This window comes from Plecotus auritus, assembly GCF_963455305.1.
Source record: "Plecotus auritus genome assembly, chromosome: 13".
NCBI classification, from domain to species: Eukaryota; Metazoa; Chordata; class Mammalia; order Chiroptera; family Vespertilionidae; genus Plecotus; species Plecotus auritus.
The window spans coordinates 15,254,150-15,273,114 of NC_137779.1; the positions used below are offsets into that span (position 1 = coordinate 15,254,150).

At 45.3% G+C, this 18,965-nt stretch overlaps 1 protein-coding gene across 4 annotated transcripts in view; it reads right to left on the reverse strand.

Moving 5' to 3' along the window:
* Positions 1 to 18,965, reverse strand: part of HIRA (histone cell cycle regulator) — a 65,884-nt gene that overhangs the window by 25,170 nt on the left and 21,749 nt on the right. For all 4 annotated transcript variants that reach the window (XM_080650347.1, XM_080650348.1, XM_080650350.1 and 1 more), the window contains 8 exons: positions 13,735 to 13,830; positions 12,317 to 12,477; positions 10,429 to 10,596; positions 8,619 to 8,732; positions 6,777 to 6,847; positions 6,007 to 6,112; positions 3,671 to 3,886; positions 2,012 to 2,097 (listed from right to left, as the gene is read on the reverse strand). In XM_080650347.1, coding sequence (XP_080506473.1) covers positions 2,012 to 2,097; positions 3,671 to 3,886; positions 6,007 to 6,112; positions 6,777 to 6,847; positions 8,619 to 8,732; positions 10,429 to 10,596; positions 12,317 to 12,477; positions 13,735 to 13,830 — 1,018 coding nt within the window. The remainder of the gene's footprint in view (positions 1 to 2,011; positions 2,098 to 3,670; positions 3,887 to 6,006; positions 6,113 to 6,776; positions 6,848 to 8,618; positions 8,733 to 10,428; positions 10,597 to 12,316; positions 12,478 to 13,734; positions 13,831 to 18,965) is intronic.

An 18,965-nucleotide genomic window follows, 5' to 3' on the forward strand; every position in this document is an offset into this window, starting at 1 on the left:
TGCTTTCCCAAAATAAACTTTACTTGGTCATAGGGCGTTAACATTTTAACACACTGTAAGGTTCTGTTTGTTAACTATTTATTTAGGATTCTGCATTGACATTCAGAAATGAGATTGATCAGTAATTTATTATGTTCTATCTCTGTCAAGTTTTGATGTAAATATTGTGTTCACTTCAAAGATAAAGATTTTGTAAGCTTTCCTTCCTTTTCTATGCCCTAGAATGTTTTCAATAGTATTAGAATGATTTGTTCCTTCAAAGTGCTAGAATTTCCCTTATTAGTCCTGGTGGCTTTTGACAGATTAACTCTCTGACAGTGTCCTCCATAATAATTCATCTGTACAGATTTTCTTCAGTTTGCTAATTTTATTTTCCTCAAAAGTCATCCATTTTCAAATTTATTTGCATAGAGTTCAGCAAAGTTTTCATCTTTTTAATTTATTCTTTATTTGTAGTTATTTCCCACTTTAAATATTTGTGTTTTTTCTTTCTTGATTAGCTAAGCTTATAATTAGCTATTCTGTTACTACTTGTTTTAATATGGGTATCAAGAGGGCAAAGAAGCCTTGGAGACCAAAAGAATCAAATTCTGGTGCCAGAAAATGAGTTCTATAGCAGAAAGCTGGCTCAAGTCCAGGCAGGAAGCCATCTACTCCCTCTGCCCCCTCACAAGGGAGGGATCTACAGAACAAAAATGCCACCACCACTGTCACCTCCACGACCCTCACTCCCACAAGTCTTGCAGTGTCACATACTTGGTCTGAGTTGGTCCTAATAAAAGGTGGCAGCAGGTGGCATGGGAAAAGGCTTGATCAAAGGAAAACCACTCTCTGGGAGGAGCCAGGAAACTGGTACTGGCTCCATTGGGTCAAGTCTCTGTCCTCCAGGGCCTCAGTGCCCAAACACCTAACATGAGGTCAATCAGCACATCGTATGACTGAAGGTCTCTTTAGACTTCTAAGAAGATTTGGAACAGGCTCATGGATGAACAGTTGCAAGGTGCAGAGGACTACAGTGTGTGGTTGCCCTGAGTAGGCTGACTGCATGAATATAACCCAGAGTGAATCACCTTTATAGAGGGGGAGGGGGATCTATTTCTTTCACACTGGGCTTTATCATTCTTTGAATCAACATACATAATTTTGGGGAGAATGGCCCATATAAAAGCAAGCCAAACAATAGATGCTAAGACACAGCAAATGGTGACTGAGGCCACTTTCCCCCCTCTCTGCCTCCTCAGGGAAATGTGCCTCAGAGCCCCACTCTCCACCCAACAGTTCCACTTTTGGGAAGTAGCCTGAAGTAACAGTCACAGGTGTGCTGTTACTCATTTATAATAAAAAAAACTACAAGTCCACAGTTAAGGGGCTGGTTAAGTAAATCATGGTGCATTCACAGGCTGAAAACCTGGACAATCAGCAAGCTAATGCTTCAGAGGACTATTTATTAAAATGGATACAAGGTCAAGATATAGGAACAAGTTGGGAAAAGACTGGAGATACAGATACCATAATATTAACATTGATTATATCTGAGAGACTGAATTAAGGGTAAGGGTTATGTCCTTCTTTGGGCCTTTACTATTTTCAGTAATAAATATATGTATTATGTTCACAATAAAATTTTAAAAAGAAGGCTATACAAGGGAAAAAAGAAACGCAAGAAAAAAATCAGTCCAACTTCTCTACCTCGAGTCTTTCAATGCCCTGGCAGGATGAAGCAGGGTTGGCTGTGTAGACATGCTGACCCTGTGAAGGTGCCCTTGGCTGCTGGCCTGTCACAGGCTCTTCCCAGCCCACCTTCAGCATAAGTTTGCGTAAGGGCTCTGTGAGAAGCACTGGACTTTGAGGCTGGTGAAAAGCTGGGCTCAACTCTCTCACTTCCAGATTCTATGGGTCAGATCTGCCCAAGAGCCTGTGAAGACCCTAATTATGAAAGTGCTAAGTGGTGAAAGGCGAGAGGAAGAGCTCCCACACAAGGCCACAGAAAGCTCGGTGAATGAACGAGTACCCGGTGTCCAGCTGTGCTATGCAGAGAGGTGTGATTCTTCTCCGACCATCTGCTGTCCGAGTCTCAACTTGTTTCTTCAAAAGATTCTGGCAAAGTAGAGTGATATAAATGAATGGAAACGTTTATGTGAACCATCTCCAATTATCAAAAAATAAGGTTTCTAAGGAAATGTATTCTAACTTTCCTTTCTATAGATTTCTGGTCCAACTAAACTAAGCCACTCAATCAAAGAATAAATGTTTTTATCAGGGTACATGCTCCACTTCCGGCACAGAAAGGACAGAAAGCTCCAGCTGAACCAGCTCAGCCCCGTCCTCTCCATCACCAGTATGCAGGCTTGGCCAGGTTCCAGGGGAAAGTGAGTGGCCATGGGGGTCAACAAGGGAACTAACAGATGGGACCTGCACCCATGAGCCACACTTTTGTCTCTAAGCTGTGGTTTGCAAACTTTCTTCCACTAAGGGCTCATAACCAAGGGTCACACATTGTGTCTGAATCACCTGTGGAGGTTCATCACCCTTCACAAACTCCTAAAGATGGTTTAAGCACCCTAAGAAATTCTAACCTTCCTGCCCCATCTCTACCTTCCACCTCTCAGAGAGAAGAAAGAGGAGCCCACAGATGTTTCCCAAGGGCAGAGACTGAAACTTAATGTTCTCAGCACAGTAAGTCCTCACTTAATAGGTCATCGATAGGTTCTTGGAAACTATGACTTAAAGTGAAACAACATATAAGGGAACCAATTTTACCAGAGGCTAACTGATATAAACAAGAGTTAAGTTCCTATGACATATTCCGGTCACAAAAACACCATCAAACTTCTAAGTAAAGATCCAAAATACTTCTACTATTTTTTTTTTTTTTTTTTTTAATATATTTTACTGATATTTCACAGAGAGGAAGGGAGAGGGATAGAGAGCTAGAAACATCGATGAGAGAGAGACATCGATCAGCTGCCTCCTGCACACCCCCCACTGGGGATGTGCCCGCAACCAAGGTACATGCCCTTGACCGGAATCGAACCCGGGACCCTTCAGTCCACAGGCCGACGCTCTATCCACTGAGCCAAACCGGTTTTGGCACAAAATACTTCTACTATTAAATGCTGAAATATATGTGAGCTACACATACACTGAAGGAAGATTAATAAAAACAAGTAAGGTGATTATTTTCCAACCCACTTATTTCACGGGTGGCTGGAGCCCTATCTCGGCAGCTTGGGCATACCTTGGACAGTAAACCTATCATGCACATCTTTGGGATGTGGGAGAACACAGGGGGAGAACGTGCAAACTCCACACAAGACTCAATTTTTTATTTTCTCACCAAGGCTGTAATGACAAAAGGATGTTATTCAAAGACTACCAGTATATAGAATTTCCTAGAAAGGCCAAATTCCTATAAGAAATGACCCCTTCTAGAGCTCTTTGGGGCAAAAAGGCCTTTGATAAAGGTGGATTAAGCACCATTACTTCCTCATGTAATTGAGGGTAACGGGCCAAGTGGGCCCAAACTGGCGCATTCTTGGGTCCTACACCAGACCCAGCACACACCCACCTCCCCACCACTCATGTCTGTACCCTGTCCAGACTGCCTGTTCCCCTTGCCCTGTCCCTGGGCATGTGCCGTGTTCTCAGTGCCACTGGGCCAAGCCCTCACCTTCCTGATGTCTTCCAGACTCTCCCCATTGACGACACCAGCGACTGAGGCAGTTGAGCCCGTCTCTCTGGCCACGGCACTCTTCTGGTCCAGCTGCTGCTGTTGCTGCCTCCGCTGGTACTTGAGCATCTCAGGGTTCTCGATGACAGCTGTAGACAGCTGGGCCTCGGTCATGATAGCCAAGCTTTTCCCATAGGTGGATTGGTGAATGTGGCTCTAGAGAAAGCAAAGAAAAGTACAACAAACCAGCTGTGAGCAGCCAAGTGATAGATACTGCTCACCCATGGGTGAACTGTGTGCTGGCTCTCCTGGCTCTGGGAGCAGAAAGGGCCCTGGGCAGGGGTCCCAGAGTGCCAGATGCCAGTTCTCCATTGCCTCCCACCCTATTCTGCCTGTTGCCAATTAGATGACTCTGGAGCAGTCTTGTATCTTTCCTAGATGTCTATGGTCTCCTGTGTATCTATACCTGGGGGCAAAAGTGAATGAGTAACCAAGCAGAAAAAACCTACATGTCTGATGCAGAACAAATGGCAAATGTTTGTTGAACTGAAGTTAAGACACTCAAATTGCTAACTTAAGGCTCTTAAATCACCCCAAGGACCCCAAACACTCTTTGGGAATCAGATACTGAAACCAGAGTCTGCTTTCATTGCTCTTATCTACAGCCATCAGCCCCATTTGGTTGGAGGTCGCCATGGGGCTGCTAACAGTGTTTCTAAGAACAACGGGAGGCCTAGCACAGCTGACCTAGGGAAATCCTTCTCTGTCCCTGCTGTCTCGATCCTTCTGAGCAGGGTCCCTCTCTCCATCTTCCCAAGTCTCATTGGTCGCATGCCAAAATAAGTCAGATCGGACCCCACAAGGGCAGGGATAATGCCCCCAGAACACTGGAGTGACTGGTGCGATAAAGAACAGATTCACATAAGGATGTGCAATGACCAATGTGGAGGTCAGTAGGACATCTGCCTCATAGCAGAAGATGCTGGGTGGGGGAAGTGGCAGTTTGGGACTCACTCCTGCAGGGCCTGCTGTGCCTATATGTGGCCAGGAACCTCCTTCCCTTACCACCCTGGCTCCTGTCCCCTTTCCCCTAAATCCCTCCCCTGGAATCTCGAGGCAGAATTCAGAGTTTGGCCAATATTTCCCTAGTGTTCTTTATACACGGGGTCCCCGCCTGTCATCTGGGAAATGGTAGTTAGACAGGTTATTACATAGTCTCCCACTGCGACTCTACAAGCGGGAAGGGAGTGCACAGTGGATCCCAGGTTACCTGAGGACTGTGAAAAGGTGGAAAGAAGACCTGAGACCAAGATACTCATCCTCTCATTGACAAGAGACTGCCAGGGTGCCAGGCCCTATTCTAGGTGCTGTCAACAACTCAGACTCTTACCTCCAAAAGATTTACCTCGTGGGGAAGCGGGGTGGGGGTGGGGGGGTCCACATAGTAGCTTAAGAGGAAGCTTCTACTAGTAATTGAATCACTGTGGGGAGAGCTGCCCACCTACTCTGAGCTTTCACAGGCTCCTTTCAGACAAAGGCCATTTGTAGAAACACGGGTTCTAAGTCTAGGGTAGTGGGAGCAGAGCCGTTCCTGAAGCCCTTGAGGAAGGGCCCATGGCCACACTGTCCTGGGCAGAGCACAGGGAGGAGGCCTGGCCCAAATCGGTGGGTCTGGGTCAGGCTTCCGTTCTTGTACCAAAAGGTCACATATGGTCTTGGCAAAGGGCCATACTATTTTCCGTGGCTTAGTTACCTCATTGATGAAACGAGTAAGTTCTGCCTTAAAGGGTTTTGTGTATTTTAAATAAAATATATGCAAACCTATGGTCCAGAGACTGGTACATTAGTAAGTGCTGAAAAATGGTCAATATTACTATTTAGTTGCTGCTCCATGGCAACCTTGTTAGTACAAGACAATGGAGAAAGTGAGGAGAGTGGGGACCCTTGGGAGCTCTCTCTCTGGCTCTCTCCCAGGGTGAAACCTCCCAGTGTGTGGCTAATTATCAGTTTAGGAAGAGATGTCCAAAATTGTTTTATTCTTCATTTCAGAACTGATTTCTGACATGAACCGAGATTCATTTTTAAATTAATCTATTTTCCAAAGAAGACAAGGATTACAATCTATAAAAGACGAACACCCAATAATACATTAAGAAACAAAGTACATATTCAACAATAAAGAATTATTTAAAAAAAGAAAAGAAACAACGTATCTATGTATATCACAAGATGAGGGTCCAATTGAAGGGACCTCTCAGAGCTACCATGGCCATTTCTGTGGCCTCAGAGCATGCGCAGCACATAGGTCACTACCCCGCAGTATGTTATTCTCCTACCTTCTCCTCCTCGCTCAGGGGGTCTCCGAGCTCATCCTGGGAGAAATCTAGGAATGCCACAGAGCCATCCATGGAACACACCAGGATGCCCAGCCCATTCAGAGTCCTGAAAGAGATGACTATTAGCAGCCTGGGAGCATCACGCATGCCTCAGTGGTTGGCGCAAGAGGACAGCAGGGCAGAGCTCTAGGTAGACAATGAGAATCTCTGATTCCCTTTTGTGGCATTGTGGGGATGGGGATGCAGATAGGGCAGACAATAGATTCCCAGAAGGTTCTGGCATCCTTTAGTTCTAAGCACATGCACAAAGTATCTTTCATCATGTACTTTGTAAGAATTTTATTTTTCTTTATCTTATTTTTGAAACCATTAAAAAAAAACCATGTGGGGGAGTACAAATCTAAATGAGGTCACTGAGAGGCAGACTGTGCCTCCACACGTATGCTAATCTGGTTCATGCAGGGACAGAGTGAAGTGGAACCAAGATCACAGCATTCTCCTTTTCCTAAATACCAGTTTGTTGGAGAAGGCATTTTCCAGGGCAAATTCCAACAGAGCAAAGAGCACAGCAGTATACACTCTCCCACAAGCAGGACCACGCTGCCCTTTCTTGAATCGTGTACAAACAGCACGCTGGGGTCTGCTCTAGTGTCAAAACCTGGGGTGGGTCCCTGGCTACCTGACACTAATCACATCCAGGGGTCTCGTGTTCCAATGTGTGGCTTCTCCTTTCCTAGCCTAATGTACATCATTACAGGAATCCACCTTACCAGGAAATATCCATGATGGATTTGTCAAACAGCTCATGGATGACAACCAAAGGTCGTTTTAGACACGTGAGCTGGAAAGAAAGCAGCAGCAAAGATTAATAAAAGGAATGAAAACCAGTTTTTGTTCACTCAGCTCAGTTAACATTATCAGTCCAGAATTTCAAACAGCAACGACCAAGATCCCAAACTGTGGAAACCAAAGCTTGCTGAAATATGCAAACTAGAATGCTCCCTGTCTGAAGGGATCTGGCGGGGGAGATGACTTCATATACAGACAACCAATGACGGAGTAGGGGACTCTGGAAGGGCCAGGACCTGAGCAGAGAAGGTCTGCCAAGCAGGGGAAGCATGCCAGGAATGAGGCAGGAAAACAGTTCCAGAGAAAATGCAGCATATCTTCTCTGGGCCCAAGGAATTGTGGTACACATTTGTACAAGGCTTGGTGTAAACGGCTACATATATCACACAGGCTCATTCTACACTGTATGTGGACAGTTCAGAAACACACAAAAACAGTTTATGTTGCCCTAATCCAGACCCAAAGTTAACCACTATTAATGTTGGATGAGTAATTTTCTTCTGGTCTACAAAATAAGGCACATGGTTGTGCCTGCCTTTTCATTTAATACCCACGGAGTATGTCATTAAATATCCTGTAAACATCTGTTTTAGATGACTGCAGAACATTCACACGTGCATATTCATGATCTAGCGATTGTAATGTTGGGCCCTGCACTGTCTGTATGCTCCCACGGTTACAGTGAGATCCACCTCTCAAACACTAGTGTCTTGACTTCCTGTTGACAGGTCCTGGGGCCACAGAGAGGTAGGCTGGGTGGGAACACCCTTCTGCAGGGCTCCCACCAAGGACTGTGGAAGCTTCCAGGAGGCTGGGACTGTATTTGTGGAAAAGGAGTTGCTTCGACCATCCTATCCTGAGGAGAGGGCTGGAATCTGAGCTACCTGGAATCCACCAGAAAAATCTTGCCCCTACCCTAAATGTACTTCCAGAAAAAAGAGCTCTGCCCCTCATCCCAAAAATGTGTCTACAGACCCCTCAGAAATCTGGACCTGTGTGAGCAACTGACCTCAATTTTATAAGAAACATGAGCACACGATCAGTGATGTTTTGGTGAAAGCACCATGAATGGAGCCCCAGGCCAGGAAGAACATGCCTGGAACTGCCTATGATGGCACTAGGGTTCAGGTTCTGGAATGGATGTAACATGAATACTGGGCCTGAAAAAATCACAGTGTACACAGCAATCAATTTCTGTGACAAATGACCATAATAAATGCAGTCAGAGGATAACCTTCAAACCTTCCGCTTATGGGGACATTAATAAGGAATAAACTATCGTTAAATGTAATAGCATACACAAATCCCAACAACACTGTGCTGAGTGAAAGCAACACAAGAAAAAGTAAACACTGCACAACTCCATTTAAATAAGGTTTAAAAACAGGCAAAACGCATCGATGTGACAGATGTCATTAGAATGGTTGCTCTGGCAGAGGGTTCTGGGGTGGTGGTTACATGTGTAAACATGTTCTGACAATGCTCTGAGCTGTATACTTCATCTAGGTTGTATGTCGATATAGGGTTTTTAAATGAAGCAAACACAACATGCCAACTAAAGTGTTCCCTGAGTCTGGACACAAGAGCTGCTCTGGCTGGGCTGAGGCCCAGGCTTCAGTGCTTGCCTTTAGGGGTAATAGGTGGGCCTGACTGCAGGTACAGGGTGGAAGCAGGGTCCCTCTTCTGGCAGGCTTCCAAACCTTCACCAGCCCTGTCTCCTGTCACCTTGCAGGAGCAGCAAAAGCTCATGATGGGGGGCTCACCCAGACAGAGAGAGAACGGTCCTTGCTGCCAACAGCACAGCAGCAGTATGGGCAGCTGGGCTTCGCAGAACTCCCATTCTTCTGCTTCTTTTTGAAGATTTTTGGGTTGAATTTCTAAAGCCAAATAACAAATGCTAAAATAATTGATCAAGCATCAAGCATGTACCGCATGCCAAGTATTACAAATATACCACAGTTGCAGTCCACCAATGGGTAGTCCACACAGACATCTTCCTGGCCCAGGCACTCAGCATATGTTGTTTGATCTTTACAACTACCCAGGAGGCATTTTGCTGAGGCTGAAGTGAGATTCAGAGAGGCCAAAACACATGTGCTGAGTCACCAAATGAGTAAGTGGTGAGAGGAGGATTTGAAACAGGCTCTACCAACTCCCCAGGCTGGGCCCACAGTCAGGTCCATGGCAAGGGATCTACTGAATCCCTCCCGGCCTGGGCAGGACCAGCTCTAGGACCTGAGCTTTAGGGACAAGGTCCTGAGGGGAGCTGTTCCAGTGTTCCTTTCCTTTCACTTCATTTCTTGCTCAGTCAATACTGTCTTACAAAGATTGATCAGCCCTGCTTTGACCTCACAAACAGGGATGATGGCTACATCAGGCTAAGTGTAACTAGGGCATCATTTTTGGAAAGGTTGGAAGCACACATGGAGGTCCTTGCTGCTTTCCTGAATTGAAAAGGGTTGGGAGCTCTAGACTCAGAGCTGAAATCTACTAAGCCAGGAAAACTGAAAGGCAAGGGTATGCTAGGTGGTCCAGAAGGGTTCTAATTCCAGAGGGCAGGCAAGAATGGCCAGGGGTGCACAGAGACTGGAGAACATGGAACCCAGAGGCATGTATTCTGGGCTTGAGTCTTCACAACCATCTCACACAGTTGCTCCATGAGGTTCACTTGAGAGAGAGTCATGTGGAAGCACTATGCTAACTACGAAGCAGTGAGTTTCAAACATTTTAGCAACATGGTCCTAGTTTCAAACAAGATCTTACATGGACTCCAACACAAAAATATTAAAGTGATACTTTATTTGCATTAATTTAAGTCACACTATATGGTATATATTATCACTTTAAACAATGGGAAGAAGCCCATTTTGATAAATAAAAAAACTGAGGTCAGGGGCCTGGATGATCCTTCACTTCTATCGTCCTTAGCCCATCAATCTATTGACTTAGTTGTGGTACCCAGTATTGAGGAAATTCTGGTTCTCACAGTGTTTGCCTTGGGCACTCTCAAGACACGCTTCAATGAAAGTCATCCCAAAGCATAAAAAGAGTGTTATTCTCTGAAGCCTGAGAGAATGACAGTAGCTCACATCTTCTGGCACTCTCCCCGCTTCCACATCAAAACTGGGCCGGCAGCTCCAGAATCAGACAAGCACTCCAGTGATCCAAAGCACAGCCCTGAAGCTACATTGGCCACTGGCCGAGCTCCGGGACAAGTGCACGGGCTCCATGGACGCACAAACTGCACCTGTGTCCTCCAGAGCCTGCTGGGTGGGGCACCTGTCAGGACCACCATGTGTGAGCACCCACCAGCAGACCCGAATGTGTAAAGAGACTAGTGCAGAGCTAGTGTTATTAATCAAAGGCTGATTTTGGTGATATTCATTATGTAAAGTTTGCCAATAAACACATGAGTACGTATTCTATTTTTTAAGTTTAATTTTTAAATGCTGAAACATAAGTATTTAAAATGAAACAAGAACATGACATGTGCTGAATCTCAGCCTTGGTGACCCAGCCTTGCTGAGCACAGCACTGCCCAGGCTCTGAGGGGACCACTCTGAGCACACTCACCACGACAGTAACAGCTTTTCGGTGTCCGACAAAGTCCATGTTGGTCTTCCAGCCCTCCCGCTCGATGATCTGGGCGGTGGGGCCGGAGTTGTTCATGGCATGGGCAGACACCAGGTAATGTCCATCAGGTGACCAGCTGAGCCGCAACACATGGGTTGTCCCTCCACACTGAAAGAAACATCTGTGCTTAAAAGGAAATCAAGGCAACCTTGTGACCAAAACTGGACTCAAGAAAAAACTTGAGAATCGGTTACAGGACAAGCGAGGCCCAGGCTACCGGGGACACGCGTACTTCCTCGCGCCCACTTGCCCACCTGGCTGCATCACCCCTATCCGGTGGACCCCACCCCAAAAGGCGACCAGGTGCTGGTGTTCTTCTCTTTGAAGTAGTGTTCTCTTTTTAAGTAAGATGTGGAACAATGGTCTTACTTTCTCCTGTTGACCTAGATTGGACTATGAAGAAGCAAGGAAGCCAGAATGGGAACCATAGTTTCAAAAAAAAAATTCTAAGATACCAAATCTAGTTCATAAATAAAACATACTAATACCTAAAAAAATAATAATAATAAACTTGAACTCTGATTTATAAATGTGTGATGGTGGAGCCTGTACCCAAGCTTCTGGCTACACAGACAGCTGTAACTCCAGCCTCTCCAGATGACACAACTAAAACGGTTCTGTCAGATGAGAGTTGGAGCCATGGCATACTCCACTCCCACAGGAGCTGAGCACAGCACAGTGGGGTAGGCCCTGAGGGGATCTGTAGGACGGACAACTCTCATTTTAAAAAAAATTTAGTAATTCTTTATTGTTGAAAGTATTACATATGTCCCCTTTTCCCCCAATGACCACCTCTAGCCCTTCTTCCACCCCCCGCCCCAAGCCTTCAGCACCCTATTGTCTGTGTCCATGGGTTATGCATATATGCTTACAAGGTCTTTGCTTGATTACCTCCCACCCACCCACCCACCCTCCACGGCCCTCCCTCTGAGATTCCGCTTGTATGGACAACTCTTTTAACCATCAACTCTATATGGGCCAAATCTATCTGGCCACTGACCCCCTTTTTCCTGCCCAGCACCTTTTAATTCCACTCCATAAGGCCTGTAGAGCATTCACTGCAGTGGAGAAAGAGCCCTGTTGACCTTCAGAAACCTGTCTCTGGGACCTTGAGCCACATCACCTGTTCTCTCAAAGCCCATCTCCTCATCCAAAGCCTGGTTATGCTACCAGCAAAGGAGAAGAGGTTTGTAAAGTCTGAATAAACCACTTATTTCCTGTACACAGTACTGCCTTGTACATAGTAGGCACTTAAGAAATGTCTAATGAATAATGGTGAGTTTGAGTGCTGACCCCATATAAAATGAGAACTCAAATAGAAGAGACAGGAAAATACTAGACAAGCCACTGCAGTCCGACCTCCAGACATTTTGCAAACTGTACTGGTAACTCGACTCAAGAAAGTCAGCTGGCCTGCAGTGGAAGTCAGTGAGCAAGGCCACAGCAGTCAGGAAAAACACAAGAGAACCACCTCCATCCCCTGTCCTCCCATACCCCATGGGCAGAGCAATATAAATGTCACATGGTGAGAAATATTTTCATCCATGTCTGTGGCAGCCAGCTGTGTGGCACAAGGTTGTGGGGTATCTCCTCAGCTTTAAAACTTTTAAATTATGTTCACTCCAAAAGTAGACTTTTGATAATATCTGAGAAATGAAAGATTTTTATCACCTGACTCTTAGGGCCGAAGTGCCCACACCAGAGAACTTTGACAGTTTGCTCAGGCCACCGGACTCTGATTTACCCACCAAGCCACCCCCCACCCCAGCCAGCTCCTCTGTGCACGGAGGCCAGGAAGGGTGCTGGACTGAGCTCTCTGTCTCATTACCTCATCAAAAGGCTTGGTGATGCTGGTCTCCAACTGCCAGTCCAGCGTCCTCCACACCTTCAGGCTGCGGTCATCAGCTTGAGAGGCAATATATTTACCAACAGGGTCCCAAGTCAACCCCTTTACCAAGCCAGAATGACCTCTCAGAGTAGCTAGAATTTCTGTGAAGAAAAATAAGAGATTGGAAAGGTGTTACCTAGAGGAAACGATGACTCCATACAGAAACATGAACTACAATCCATGGGCTATGGGATGGCCAACCAAGAGAAGGAACTTGAGGAGTGCACTTGGCCAGCCTCACTCCTGTACACAAGCAGAAGAGCACCCTAATCTAATTTCCACGAAGGCAAAACCCACCTGAAGACTGCACCAAGGAGGCGGGCATCACGATCGCCCTTCACTCCTAGCTAACTCTTGTGGGTTGAGGCTGCATACGCCCCTGGAGGGGCAGGCAATCAGGGACCTCGGCTTGGGCCAGAGCCAAATTCTGCCCCTTATCTTGTCTGCAGTTGGCAGTATTGCCTGTGGTTTGCCTTTCTGGACAGAAGCCCATGCTCACCTGGGTCGTCACATTGGCATTTCTGATGTGAACCTCCCTGGCAGCACAGGGGACTGGGCACTGCACTGAGTCCCCTGTGAGTCATCACCAAGGACAAAGTGTGTGAGACACTACCTCCTAGAAATCCTCACCTAAATGTTAGCCCAGCCTCTAAATCTGCCACTTGGTGGCCAGGTTGAGTGTCACCACACATACTGGTGGTTTATAGGGAGAAAAGGACTTGGATTAAGTCCATGGACGATGCTTTTCAGCCCATAAGGAAAACATATCCAGATATGAAGCAGGAACATAAGAAGTATCTTACTAGGTATAAACTGCAGTGCTATGCCAGGTAATGCCATCTGTCATGTAATTTTTCAAACACATTAATACGAAAAATTAACCTTTTGCAAAACTGGATTTGCTAGCCTGCATCTGCTCAAGGGTGTCACAGAGGAGGTGGCAACTGAGCTGAGGCCAGAGCCCAGTGGTGGAACGGCGACCCTTGAGGGCATATGTGTGGAGATGCCGGGGTGCATGTGAAGGCACAGCATGGGTGGGGATGTCAGGGCAAGCTGAGCCCCAGCTGGGCGAGATCCCCTACGCCAGTTGTCAATGTACCACCCTCATGATTTGTGGCACATCCATGTTAGCACTCGGTTACTATTTTTCTTTAACATAAAACTCTTTTAAAACCTTAAACAAATATAACTGATGAAGAAAAATAACTGAATTACTGACAAGACACATGGATCCCTGTCCACTGTGAGACACATGCTGCCACCAGCCAAAGAGAGAGCCATCCTGCTCCAGACACCAACAGGCAGCACAGATGATGAGCAACCCATTCTTGCCACCCCCAGCCAGAGAAGGCCCAGACCTGGGAACTTCACTGCATTCCAGATGACGACAGTGTTATCCACGCTGCACGAAGCCAGCCAGGCGTCATGAGGAGACCATGCTACGTCCATCACATCTGGAAGACAGAGGGCTGGAGTTGAGTCTCTTACCTGGAGTGCAGAGTCGGCAAGGGGGGCAAGCAGTACCACCCATCTGCCAGCTGGTGTCATGTTTGAAGAGACTGACCTAGGACCATCATAAGTAAACTCTTTTTGTAACCAATCTGAAAAACTTCCCCACTAATGATTTTCAATTGTTCATAAATTTTGAAGGATCTAACTGATCCCGCCCTACCCATGAGGCAACTAGGGGCATGGCTGAAAGCTTGGTGTCTTGTGGCATTGCACCCATGTATTAAAACCACAGCTCTGATACCTATCGGGCCTGTGGTCTGGGGCTCGCACCTCAACCCCGCTAAGCTTGCTTCCCCCATTCTAACTGGGCCTACCTCACACAGCCCTTTGAGCATTGCAGGTTCTACACTCAGTAAAGTGCTTGACACACAGTCAAAGCTTAATAGCTACTGACTGAATGAGAGCAAAGCCGTCTTCAGACCCTTTTCCTCATTAATTAGCTCTCATCTCCAAGATCCTGACAGGAGTACCCCTTCCCTATGGAGCTGCCAAACACAATTAATCATGCTCATTTCTTTGTGACTCAGTTTTCACATCTGTAGAATGAGGATTTAAAATAGCACCTATCCTAAATACATACATAAGCAAGCAACTATCCTCAGAGGGTTGCTGTGAGGATTAAATGTGAGAAATTGCTGTAGGAAGGCATCAAGCACACTCCAAAGCATCTATAAAAGTCAACGTGATGGTGACGATGCCCATCTCACATGCAGGTGTGACGGGCACGGTCTTACTGATTGAGCTACTCTCATTGCCTGATGCAGTGCTAGGCGCACAGAAGAATAGCTGGTGAGATGAAGAGAAACACAGCAGCAAGTTATTAGCTTTCGAGTTCTTTCCTCATAGGATTTTAAAAAAGAGGTATAAGCAAAATATTCAAAATTTCTATTGTATTTTTTTCTAGTTAAAAAAAATCTTCAGTGACAGCTGGATGAATTTTTCCACACTGTAACTAGCATCTGCATTTCATGCTGCATGCACTGGTATGCAGCTGTAACATTCTAACAGTATATGTGATCTTCAGGGCTTATTTTGATTTGTTCTGCATTCTGTGTCGTTGAGAGCATTTGCTACCATTAACAGACCTAATTTAACAATGAACTTTGACTGGGTTCCCGTTTTTCATACTAATGAGCATCTGAGAATGTGTCACTCTCCACATCCTGGATCGTTTCTTTGAGCCCATTACCCCAAAATGGGAATCTGGGAAGAAAACTGAACATTTTCCTAAGTCTGGAGTCTCTTAACATTGCAGACTGCTTTTCAAAGACCTCTATGACTTCACACTTTTATAAGCAGAAGGTCCATTTCAAGACTCTCCTAATAACTTGAGTATTATGATTTTTTTCCTTGTAACTTGTTATATTTTAAATTTACTTTGATTAGTAGTGAAAGTGAAGGCTTTTCACATCTGTTTGTCTATAGTTGTCTTGTCCTTAGACGACACTGCTCCTGTTTTTGATGAGCTCTCCTGTGCAGCGGTCTAACAAATACAAGGACCCAGAACCTCCTCTAGGAGCTGAGTCCAGGAGGGCAGACATGTGAACCCCAGGACTTCACCGTGGTGCCCAAGTCCTAGAGCAGAGAAGTGGTTAGCTGGGAATCCAGAAAGGAGACGTGATTTTCTTTGCCATTTCCATGGACTATTTCTAAAAAATATATTTTTAGTGATTTCAGAGAGGAAGGGAGAGGGAGAGATAGAAACATCAATGATGAGAATCACTGATCGGCTGTCTCCTGCACGCCCCCTACTGGGGATTGAGCCTGCAACTCAGGCATGTGCCCTGACCAGGAATGGAACCATGACCTCCTGATTCATAGGTTGACACTCAACCACTGAACCACACCAGCTGGGCTCCATGGACTATTGATACTACAGGCATTAGCTGCAAATTCCATCAGTGTGCCTTCCTATATTGTAGATTTATGTAGCAAACTCTTATTCTTTTTTGTGACATCCTTTACTGCCTGCTAACCTTAAAAAACATTCCTTCTGCTAGAGGTTTGATACATATTCAATTGTTTTTCATCTGTTTTAATTATTTAGAATGTTCCTCTCTTTAATATCTGAAGTTTATTTTGGTGTATGCTGTATTTAGTGAGCTCTAAATTACTTTCCCCTCACCAGGAACTGCTAATGGTTACTCTATCCCAATGGGGAATAATTCTTTCTATTTAGGTACACTGTAGCCTACTTCAATTTTGTTAGTTTTACCCAATGTTGTTAGTTTGTCACTCTGTGACAAATACTGTAGCTTCCACAACTTTACTTATTCTTTCAGATGCCCTTTGGAGTCACTGCTGAGGTCTGCAATCCGGGACCCCTTGGGGGATGTCGGAGAGCTGGTTTCGGCCCAAACCCTGCAGGCCAGGCCGAGGGACCCCACTGGTGCACAAATCCATGCACCCGGCCTCTAGTATGCATATAAGATCTTTGGTTAATCTCTTCCTGCCCTCCCCTCTCTCTTCTTCCCCCCGAGATTCATCAGTCTGTTCCATGTTTCCATGCCTGTGTGTTGAGTGTCTGCCGCCTGGTGGTCAGTGTGCGTCATAGCTACTGGTCGAACTGTCGCTTAGACTTTTATCTATATAGATGCCTACACAGCAGGTCCACTTACACTGCTGCTAGGCAATGCAAACAACATGCCCAAAATCCAGCAAACATTTCTGTCCCACCCACCCACACAACTACCATCTCAAGTAATGGCAACTGCATCTTTTCCACTGTTCAGGCCACATTCTGATCTCATCCGAATTCCTCTGTTTATCTCACACCTCATATCCCATCCACCAAGAAATCTGCATCTGAACACTTCTCCCGACTTCCACCATTATGACGTAGGCCCAAGCCACCATTGTCTCTCACCTAGATTGTCAGCAGCCTCCTCAATGATCTCCCCAGTGCTGCCCTTTAGTTTCCCACAATATGAACTACATACAGCTGTCAAGGTCTCCCCACTCCTCTCCTCAAAACCCTGCTCAGCCCCCCTGCCTCACTAAGGAAAGAGCCTTCATCATAACCCATGCTCCCCACCCTTTCACTCTCTCTACCCTAGCTCTGTGCTTCCCTGGACACACCAACCACACATCTACATTCCAGCGGGCCTAAGCCATTTGCCTGGAAAGCTCTTTGGAAGACTACATAGTTGTCCCTTCACCTCCATTTGATCTCTCCTTGGATGGCACCTTCTCAGCAAGGCCCTCCCTGTGAACTCTGGGTGAAATGGCAACCAACCTCATTTTACCCCCTGGCACTTATCTTCCAGTTTCCTGCATGATTAGTTTATCATCTGTCTCTCTGACAAGAATGTAAACTCCCTGAGATAGACAGAACAGCACCTGGAACATATAAGGTGTTCAATAAATATTTGTTAAATAAATAATAAATACTAATTTGGGGAAAATTAAGTATTTATTATAGTCTTTCCATTTATGAAGTAGTCATTTTTTATTTCTCAAAAAAGGTTTTTGGTTTAAGTCTTAGAGATCTCGTACATTTCTTGGTAAGATTATTCCTGAGTTACAATTTTTTATTCTACTGTTTAAGACTTCTCCTTTTATCATTAGACTAGAGGCTTGGTGCACAGATTCGTGCACCAGTGGGGTCCCTTGGCCTGGCCTGCAGGAATTGGGTTGAAACCAGCTCTCCAACATCCCCTGAGGGGTCCGGAATTGTGAGAGGGCACAAGCCAGGCCGAGGGACCCATGCACCAGGCCTCTAGTATGCATATAAGATCTTTGGTTAATCTCTTCCCACCCTCCCCCCTCCTTCCCTGAGATTCATCAGTCTGTTCCATGTCTGTGGTTTCTGCTCCTGCATTGAGTGTCTGCCCCCTGGTGGTCAGTGTGCATCATAGCTACCGGTCGGACGGCCGAATGGTCAGCAGGTCACTTAGGCTTTTATATATATAGACTAGAGGCCTGGTGCATGAAAATTCGTGCACTCGGAGGAGGGGGGGTCCCTCAGCCTGGCCTGTGCTCTCTCGTAGTCCAGGAGCCCTTAGAGGATGTCTGGTGGGGAGCGGGCCTAAGCCATCAGTCGGACATCCCTAGCGCTGCTGCGGAGGTGGAAGAGGCTCCCACCACCACTGCTGTGCTCACAGTCGTGAGCCCGGCTTATGGCTGAGCCGAGCTCCCGCTGTGGGAGCGCAATGACCACCAGGGGGCAGCTCCTGTGTTGAGTGTCTGCCCCCTGATGGTGAGTGTCATAGCGACCAGTCATTCCTGGTCGTTCAGCTGTTAGGGTCGATTTGCATATTACCCTTTTATATATATATATACACACACACACACACATATATATATGTATATATATATATATTCTAATAGGCTATTACTATTAGAAAGATAAGTAATTACAATTTTTTATATGAGGCCAATTAAATAACTCATTTTTATTAGTTCCAAGTGTTTTTCAAGGCTTTATGAGTTCTAAGACCTTTCTTCCTTAGAGTTTTCTTGATATACAATAATACCATGCTCATATCATTTCATTTTTGTCTTATTTCCAGTGTGTTTATCTCCTTCTGATTTGCTTCATTGTGTTGCAGAAATTCCAAAGTAACAAATTAAATGATAGCACCCATCGTCTTTTCTCAATATAAATGGGAACAAGGCTCAATTGTGAACTGTAGTATTTGCTATTGGTTGGAAAAAGACAGATGACTCTGTCATTTTAAGGAAATAACTTTCTATGGCCATTTTTTAAAAAGCATTTTTATTAGGAAATGATGCTGAGTTATCTGTCTTTCAGAATACCTCATCAGATGACTCTGTGCTTTTTCTCATTTAACCTCCTAGTATGCTGAGTTATATTAACAGATTTCCTTTACACAAGTTTTCCATTATAAATCATATTTAGTCAAAATGAATTAGTTTTCAAATATTATGAACTTGTGAGTATTCCCTTTCTGACTTTTCTATCTTCATTCATATTTATCTATGCTTTTGTTTCACTGTTATTTTTATTACATTTGGGAACAGGGTTAGAGCTTCCTTTAAAGAATAACTATTTCTATGTTCCAGAGTCATTATTCTTAAAAGCTTAAAACAATGCATCAAAAAATAATTTAGGACC